The sequence below is a fragment of the Stegastes partitus genome, unplaced genomic scaffold, assembly GCF_000690725.1.
Source record: "Stegastes partitus isolate 25-593 unplaced genomic scaffold, Stegastes_partitus-1.0.2 Scaffold573, whole genome shotgun sequence".
NCBI classification, from domain to species: domain Eukaryota; kingdom Metazoa; phylum Chordata; class Actinopteri; family Pomacentridae; genus Stegastes; species Stegastes partitus.
In genome coordinates, this window is record NW_007578304.1 from 479,448 (window position 1) to 488,702 (window position 9,255).

At 50.5% G+C, this 9,255-nt stretch overlaps 2 protein-coding genes across 2 annotated transcripts in view; both read left to right on the forward strand.

The window, feature by feature from the left end:
- Positions 1–5,438, forward strand: part of LOC103362418 (arfaptin-1-like) — an 8,200-nt gene extending 2,762 nt beyond the window's left edge. The window contains exons 3-8 of the mRNA XM_008288768.1: positions 736–808; positions 1,600–1,727; positions 1,869–2,090; positions 2,655–2,812; positions 3,354–3,528; positions 3,646–5,438. Of these exons, the coding sequence (XP_008286990.1) occupies positions 736–808; positions 1,600–1,727; positions 1,869–2,090; positions 2,655–2,812; positions 3,354–3,528; positions 3,646–3,789 (900 nt within the window). The 3' untranslated portion in view covers positions 3,790–5,438. The remainder of the gene's footprint in view (positions 1–735; positions 809–1,599; positions 1,728–1,868; positions 2,091–2,654; positions 2,813–3,353; positions 3,529–3,645) is intronic.
- A 1,792-nt stretch (positions 5,439–7,230) lies between these two features.
- LOC103362429 (FH2 domain-containing protein 1-like) overlaps positions 7,231–9,255 on the forward strand; it is a 29,156-nt gene continuing 27,131 nt past the window's right edge. Inside the window, exon 1 of the mRNA XM_008288781.1 lies at positions 7,231–7,348. The gene's annotated coding sequence lies outside the window, so the exon portion shown is untranslated. The remainder of the gene's footprint in view (positions 7,349–9,255) is intronic.

Genomic DNA, 9,255 nt, shown 5'->3' on the forward strand with positions numbered 1-9,255 from the left:
CACACGCTATCAGCTGTTAGCTAACACACGCTATCAGCTTTTAGCTAACACATGCTATCAGCAGCTGTCTGAGCTGGTGGCCATCATTGTAGTCCTTAGGGAGTGAGCAGGTGACTCACCTGTCCTCTGGCCGGTGTTGGTCTCACGTCACACCTGGAGGCTTCAGGTCAGAACCTTCTGGACCAGCAGTAGGACCTGAAGGAAACGCTGAGGGAACGTTCCTGTCAGTTTGGACGGTTTCACTCTCAGCTCGTGCACACAGGAACCAGGCGTGTGCACGAGACCCAGGCTCAGACAGCAGAGCAGCTTCCTGTCTGACGGGCTCGTCTGATTGGTCGTCCCAGGATCAATAAAGTTTTATTGCAGTCCAATAAAGAGTCATCAGTAATCAATAAATCCTGACATTGATTTGATCAGCTACTGAAAGCTGGTATCTCCAGTGGACGGGCGCTGACAGCGTCGGTCCTCACAGAGATACGAGTCTCAGTGTGTGTCGTCGCCTCTCACCTGCGTCAGGTGACTGTTTCCGTCTCTGTGACCTCTGACCTCTTTGGGCTTTGGCCAATCCCAGCAGGGAGTCCTCATCCCCGTGGCAACTTCTCAAGCTTCCCTCTGATTGGCTCACGGCGACCCTCCATCAGTCGTCACGGTTACTGACTCCAGCGTGACCCTTGAGCCTCCCTGTGTGCTGCGTTCAAGGACTGCAGGAAATCGTAACTCTGATGTCCTTCACAGGAAGCAGGCGGCGAGCAGAGCGATGGCGACTCCACGAAGCCGCGGGTTGCCATGGAGACGGAGCCCAGCAGAGGTACAGCAGTGATGGACGGTCTGTACGTCTCAGTATAAATGTGTTCAAAGAAAACCCATTGATGAGACCCTGAAGGAACCCAGAAGCAGAACCTGAGCGCTGTAACGGCTCCATTGGGTTTATTGTGCTGCTCTTTGCTCAACCAGTTTAAAACCATTTGGCCAGAACCACCGAAAAACTGCTGGAGATTATTTATACAAAATGTTTTCAAAAGACTCAACATTTGTCCCAAACGATGAATTTTTTCACTGCAAGCGAAGAAGAAACAGAAACACAACCGAAGCTTTTCAGATGCTGACAAGTCATTAAATACATAAATGAATCCATAACGAGGGCGATGTGGGTCATGAAAGGTGAGGAAATGAACGTCTGGAGTGTATTTCTACGTGTTTGTGTTTTTAAAGCTGAATGTCACGACGTCATCGTCACTACTTATGATTAATGATTGTGTTCTTGGGGAAGGAACACGGATCCATGACTGCATAGATCATAACGGATTAATCACTGCTCTACAGAAACGTCGACGGAAGTTCAGACATGGATGTAATGGTTCATATAAAACGAGTTGTTCACGTGTTTCATGATTATTTTCTTCTGAGTCTTTCTAAAGTTTTACTTTTGTCTCTTTAAAATGTTTTTTTTCTGATTCTGAGGTTTTGTTTTGTAGAAATAATAAATGAAATGATTCGTACGTTGAAGGCTGAGACTGAACTCTGAGAGCCTTGAATGAAGGTTTAACAGTGAAAACGTTGCTGTGATGCTCTGACCTCCAGAACCTCCAGAACCTCCAGAACCTCCAGAACCTCCAGTGACGCTACAGAAGCTGCAGACTGGACCTGTGGTGGTTCAGGGCAGCAACCAGAACTCGGCCAGTGAGAAGCTGCAGAGAGTCCGCAAGTGGAGCATCAGCAAGTACAAGGTGGGCGGAGTCTCACAGGTGTGTTCAGTAATAGGGGGAGGGGCGTGGTCAGCGTCTGTGGGTGTGGTCCACAGGTGTGGTCATGTACTCATGGGCGTGTCCAGTGGTTGTGGGCGTGGTCAGCAGCTGTCTCTCCTGCAGGTGACCCGGCAGGCCCTGTCAGAGAAGCTGGGCCGCGGCTCTCGGACCGTGGATCTGGACCTGGAGCCTCGACTAGAGCTACTGCAGGATGACCGGCAGCGCTACAGTCACATGACCCGGCTCGCTCAGACACTAGCCAATCAGCTCGCTCAGTTCACCGTTACCCAGAAGACCCTGGGAGACGCCTTCACCGAGCTCAGCCTGAAAACGCCGACACTGCACGTGAGTGGCTGCTTGTGCTACCGCTAACACGACACACAATCATGAAAGTTTGCACATAATTAAAAACCAAGCTGAGCAGCGACCCATGAACACGCTATAGTTAGCTATAGCTCCCCTAGCTGAGCAGTGACCCATGAACACGCTATAGTTAGCTATCGCTCCCCTAGCTGAGCAGTGACCCATGAACACGCTATAGTTAGCTATAGCTCCCCTAGCTGAGCAGCGACCCATGAACACGCTATAGTTAGCTACAGTTAGCTATAGCTCCCCTAGCTCAGCGGTGACTCATGAATAGGCTACAGCTAGCTATAGCTAGCTAAAGCTCACCTAGCTGAGCGGTGACCCATTAACAGGCTGTAAGCCATAGTTAGCTACAGCTAGCTATGATTAGCTATAGTTAGCTATAGTTCCCTGATGCAGTGGTCGGGGGTTCGACTCCCGCTCACGACCCTTTGCTGCAGGTCTCTCCCCATTCACTCACTACAGACTCACTACAGACTCACTATAGACTCACTACAGACTCACTACAGACTCACTACAGACTCACTACCGTGTGCTGTTCAGGTGGAGTTCGGCGCGAACGCTGAAGCTCAGAAGTTTGTGTCGCGGAGCGGCGAGACGCTGGCGACGGCCGTCAACGCCTTCACGTCCGACATGAACACGCTGATCACCAAGACGATGGAGGACACCATGATCAACGCCAAGCAGTACGAGGCGGCCAGGTGGGAGGAAGTGATGTCACGGTTCCAGATTGATCACTTTAATGGACTTTTTCCATCATTTCTGAGCCTCAGAACTTCATCAGTACAGCAGATAGACACATGACATTTAGGAGGAAGAACACATCTGGGTTCTGCTAGAACCTGACACCAGATCAGTTCCGCATCCATCCAGGTGTCTCAGTCTGAACACTGGACCTGGTTCTGGTCATTTCCTGTCGAGCCAGCTGTACTGATCAGTAGAGACATGATCCATCCATAGGTAGACACTTACAGGACCGTTCTGGGACCGGTACCAGCCTGGTGGACAAGCAGCACTTTAATCCATTTTCAAGGTCCAATACTGAAGTTTTGTTCTGAACCTTTAAATGGTTTCACAGGTTTTTATTGAGGGTAAAAATAAAAACATTCCAGGTCTGAAAACATATAAAATTCTCAAATTCAGCCACAATATTTTATCAGAACCTGGACCGGTTACCAGATAAGTAGGCTGTGAACAGAACCTGGGTCGGGTGAAGTACTGACTGATCTCTGCTGCCTCCAGGGTCGAGTATGATGCGTACCGGGTCGACCTGGAAGAGCTGAACCTCGGACCGCGGGATGCCGTCACTCTGCCCAAACTGGAGCAGGCCCAGAAGAACTTCCAGAGCCAGAGGGAGCGGTACCAGAAGGTCCGAGACGACCTGTCGGTCAAAGTGAAGCTGCTGGAGGAGAACAAGGTGAGAGCGTTACGTGATCCTCAGGTCTCCTGATCACAAAGATGGATCAGGTGAGTCACAGAACCAGAACCAGAACCAGAACCACCACGTGAGTCTGACGTGTGCGTCTGTGTGCAGGTTAAAGTCCTCCACAACCAGCTGTGGCTGCTCCACAGCGCGGTCGCCGCCCACAGCACTTCCTGTCACCGCTTCCTGGAACACAACATCCGACAGGTGGAGCAACACCTGAGCGACGCTCCGTCCTGGTTGGAGGAGAGCTGACGGCTGCAGGTCCACGGGCTGGGGGGAACCGGTGGGCTGGACGGGGCGTTCTGATTGGTGGGTTTATTTAGAGCAGAGCCACCCTCTGAACCCGACAGGTTAGAATCAAAGCATCAGCGGGTCACACCTCGTTCAGCCGAAGCTGTAACAGAACCGTCCGACTGTCTGTGAACTCATCGTCTGAGAACCTGAATCACTTCAATCTTCTCGTCTCATTTGAAGCTCTGCCAAAAGTAAACTGTTGCTCAAACTAGATCCTACAAAAAACTAGAAGTTCTGGGGTCCTCGGCGTAGCCACGAACCGGGCCGACTGAGTCCGGTGGGAAACATCAGAACTTTCAGCTGAACTGCAGGCAGTGTTTCCACAGAGCCCAGAGGACAGAACCAACGAACCCGTTAGACGTCTGGAATACATGGAGACGTGTTCAGTGAAACATCTGGAAACATGGTGGCTCCGGGTTCCAGTTCCTCTCTGGTTCCCTCTGACGTCTCTGAGTTCTGTCTCCCCATGAGGTTCTGGTTCCTCAGAGCTGCAGGACTTGATGCTGAAACATGAACCTCAGTGAGTTCACGAGTCAGGAGCTGCTGGTTGGGTTCAGAGGGTTGCTTCTGTAGTTTGGGTTGGGGGTTCTGCAGCATCTGTTGGGCTGTTGGCTGCAGAACCGGGGCTGTGTGGGTGTTTGAGGGTTTTCTGGGTTCTGGAGAGAAACATGCAGGAAATGATCCTGAACCGGTGCTCCGTCTCCGTCTGATGCTCTGAGGCTTGAAGCTTCTCTTTGAACTTCAGAACTCCTCGGCCGACTCAGCAGCACCGTTAAACATCACCGGTTCAGGAACTCTGTCCAAAGCTCAGGCCGCCTGAAATATTCCAGGGCTCCACGCACCATCAGCCAGAGTCCAGGTGGACCAGCTCACCTGGTTCAGGGAACATCTGCAGCTTCCTGTGATGACTGCGAGGCGTTCAGGGAACACCAGTAAACAGTTGAAGACCTGGATGAAAGCATGTAAAAGTGACTTTGGAGCCCTGAATGTGTCACGCTGATGTTCTGATTGACCTTGAAGCTGTTCTGGTGAAGTGTATGAATGTTTCTTGTTTACCTCAACAACAACAACAACAACAACACGTTTGTGCAATAATGACCAAAGATGTTTCTGGTCCTGCCGGTGACACCAGGTGTCCCACCTGAGCCGAGTTTAAAAGGGAACTTTCACTCAGCGGTACCGAGCCTCTGGTGGTGCGTTCAGGGACCAGGATCAGCTTCAGACTGAACTCCACCTCCAGCTGGCAGAGTTAGATGTTTTGTTTGGTGGGTTTGTTGAGGTGCTGCTGTTGGGATGAGTGATGCTCACTCACCAGCTTCATCTTCTTGAGCTTTCAGCTGCATCTTTGATGGACCAGCGAACCTCGAGTTCAGCGTTTTAAGCAACCGCCATCGTTTCTGAGAAAAACCTCATGAGTGGATCTTTAGTGTCAAGATTGATAATAAATGCAATAAATGTCAGCTGATTATTCCAGATGTTTATGCTGTGGTCATTAGAGAAGAGCGAGCAGATGTTGAGAAGCTGTCGGACATGTTGGAGCCTCACTGCCTTCCCTGAACCGTCCCTGAAACATTTAAATCAAATAAATGTGTGAACAGTGAACAGCAGTGATGGACGTTATGTTTTCACTCATTTTCTCTGACTTCTGTCTTTTATTGCTCGTCTCTGTGGGCTGAACCAGAGTTTAGTGTTTCGTCTAGCGCCACCATCAGATCAACAGTTAAATATCAGTCACAAACCTTCAGTCTGGTATAGTGTCAGTTAGCACTCACACTAAAATATGCTAAACATCACATCTGCATTAGAATTGTTGTTATGAGCATGTTAGCATTAGCAGCATCATGTAAGCACGCTAATGGACAGAAGTGAAGTTGTCCCGAAGCAGTGAGAAGTTAAATGAACAGATTGGTGAATGGAGTCTGGTGTAGCAGGCTGAAGGCAGCGCTGGACGTAGCGCTGGACGTAGCGCTGGACGTAGCGCTGGAGGCTGCAGGTTCTCATCTGTTTGTGGAAAATGACAGAAATGTGTCTTTCAAAGAATTAACCAGAAACATAGTTCTGTAGAGAAAGTCAAACATTCAGTTTAAACTGAACAAAACACAATTTGTTGAAAACTCATCTTGAACAGACTCATTATTTGTCTATAAGCCTACAACATGCTAACTAGTGCTAACCAGTGCTAACCCATTCGACCGAAGACATTTCTTTCTTTTGGTTTTACTGTGTCTGACCCGATTAACAGTTCTTCAGTGATTAAGAGAAGCTTCCTGCTGGCAGCTCTGTGAGGAACAGCAATGCTAGCATCACCTGCTAGCATGCTCAGGACAAGCTAACGATGCTATCGCTCTGTTAAGGTCACATCGCACCAGAGTCCATTTGGAAATATAGAATTTAGTCTCACTGTTGAGACAGGGGCTGCAGGTGTCTCAGTGGTTAGCACCGTGGCCTCACAGCTAGAAGGTCGCTGGTTCATGTCCCGGTGAGGACACCCGGGATCTTCCTGCGTGGAGTCTCCATGTTCTCCCCGTGCAGCGTGGGTTCTCTCCGGGTTCTCCGGCTTCCTCCCACAGTCCAGAAACATGCTGAGGTTAATTGGTGATTGTAAATTGTCCGTAGGTGTGAATGTGAGTGTGCTTGGTTGTCTGTCTCTAAGTGTAGCCCTGTGATAGACTGGTTACCTGTCCAGGTGAACCTGCCTTCACCCTGAGTCAGCTGGGATAGGCTCCGCCCCCCATGACCCTGGTGAGGATGAAGGTGTGGAGATGATGGATGGATGGTCAGCAGCAGCTAAGATGTTTTCTTTCATTCATGATAATCTGGATTTTTGGCTTTCTTTTATTCAGTGTGTTTTTCTGTTATATTCTAGGAGTTCATCCATCCATCATCTACACCTTCATCCTCACTGGGGGGCGGAGCCTATCCCAGCTGACTCAGGGTGAAGGCAGGTTCACCTGGACAGGTAACCAGTTTCTAGGGTTTATGTCACACTTTAATGTAATGCGACATCAAACGGGTGTATTTCTGCTTTAAGCAGCTACTTTAATGTTTAAGACGTCATTAAAGTGATTCCACTGGAACTGTCCATGAATGTGGTTGTGCTCATTCATTCTGCTGCCGGTATAACATGTATGTTACATGGGCATCAACATGTGTGTTACATGAACTATACGACCTGTTCCATGTGTTTATTGGTTGTGTTTGATTATCGATATCTGTATTGACCGTGTGTGTGTTCAGGGCGAGGCCGCTTCAGCTTATCTGAGCCTCGCACACACGCACAGGTGGGCGTGTCCAACTTTCTCTTCCACCTGAGTGGACACGCATGCGCAGTCAACTGGGATCCCACCTCTCTCCCCCACGCGCGCACTCACCCTCGCACGCGCCCTCCGCCGCTGTCAGTCAGCGCGCGCTGCCGGTGGATGTCGGCGGGAGTCGGTTCGTGGTTCTTCTGTGAATCTGCCGGTTTTTATCGGGACTCTGGCTGCGGAGCGGCTGCGACGGCGGGACCCGGTCTGCGGTGAGTTGTTTGTGCGGTCCTCCAGCTGCTCGGCGCGGCGGCGCGTCGCTCCACCAGACTCCGTTCACTTTTTACCTGCTTCTAGAATAAAGCCGCGCTGCCTCATAAGTGTATCTGTCTGTGGTTCTCCTGGTGGGTCCTGAGGCGGCGGCTGCTCTCTGTAGCAGTTCGGCGGACTTGGACGTGTTGAATGTGTCCTAGTTCAGATGACACCGTTGGCGGTACCGGTGTGGATCTCCTCAGCTTTTATTGGTGCGTTTTAAACTCTTATGGCATCACAACAACACTTCTAGAATATTCCTGCTGAGTTTTTGCGCTCCAACCTGCTGAGGACGGACTCCCGGACCTTTCTGTGGCTGCAGACACTTTTCCATCGTGGTCCGTCCAGAGCAGGAGTCAGTCTGCTTCATCCACACAGCGGTCTGTTGGTCTTTCTCCTCTCATTACATTGTTTTTAGTGACGGACTCAATTTACAAAAGACATTTCAGAAATATTCATATAATGGCCTCAAATCAGCAGTGATGCTCCAGTGAAGCATCAGAAAGCTGAGAACCTCCCGGTCCGAGTGCCTGAAGCCCAGCATGACCCACAGCAGCTTCCTGGAGATCCGACTCCACTGGACGTCTGTTGATCAGTGGACTCATTAGTACTCAGTGGGTGTCCTGCAGGTTTGTGGCTCTCAGCTCCAGCCGGCTCCGTCCAGGCCAGGGTTCTGGATCACATGTCAGGCTGCGGTTCTGTTTGTGCTCCACCAGCTGAAGTTGTTTCAGCTTCTCTGGATGAACTGAAGCTGAAGCAGCAGCACCGTCCTCACACCAGAGCCCATTAAAAACCTGCTGGTCTGATGTTGTGCTGTGAAGCTGCACAAACAAACAAACAAACAAACAAACAAACAAACAAACAAACAGCGTCTGTGACTTTGTGCGTTCTGTGATTTGGTCTTACAGGAAATTCTGCACATTGCTTTTTATGTTGACGTGTTCCAGGAGTCTTGCAGCAGTGACGGATGGCTTTGTTGAGCTTCAGTGATCCAGAAGGTAGAGATCAGAGAAGCAGTGTTCAGACGAGTCAGCTGACTGGACGCCATCGGTTCCGCCCGGGGCCGGCCGGCTCCCTGTGGCCGGTCACGGTGTGCCCTCGGCGGGTTCAGGCTGCTGTCCGACCCGCCGACCTCCTGGAGCTCCGGTGATGCTACGACACGCTGACATTTTAGAAACAGGAAGCTGTGTGGGAACGTCTGTCTCTGTCGCCATGGTAACCCCAGAGACGGGATGCTCTGATGCAGAGACGCGACATTAAAGAGCTTTGAGCAGTTCTCTGCTTGTTAGACACAAAGACTCCTGAAGTGCAGCTCATGTGGTTCTGACCCAGTATTGTTCCTGCTCATGTGGTTCGGACCAACACCTGTTTACTGCTGTTTGCTCCTCTGGGAGCTTCACTGGGTTTCCACGGAGACGGGTCTCGGTGCCCAGTCTGCTCTGTTCTGGTGTCTCGCGGTCACCGAGGAGTTCAGCTGCTGTGGTTTGATGTGAGTCTGCTGCTGTCTGAGTCGGGTTCTTGAACCCGTTCGGGTCACTTCTCTGCACACGTTTGGTTTACGGGTCAGTGTCAGTTTCTGTAAATGTTGTGGATTGTTTCTGGGATTGTTCTGACCCGGCTGAAGGGTCCAGATGGTGATGGTAGCAGACTCAGCATTTGTGTTTCCACCTCCGGACACGTTGAGGCTTTGAATCGTGGAGCGCCACACATTGGGTCTGACGGTGCTGAATCCTGCAGAGCTGCTGGAGAAGGTGTGGATCTGTCAGACGGCCTGTAGAGCTCTGTTCTGATCCGACAAGGTTCATATAAAACCAACCGAATCTGACAACATAGAGGAGGGTCCAGATTGATCACTTTAATGGACTTT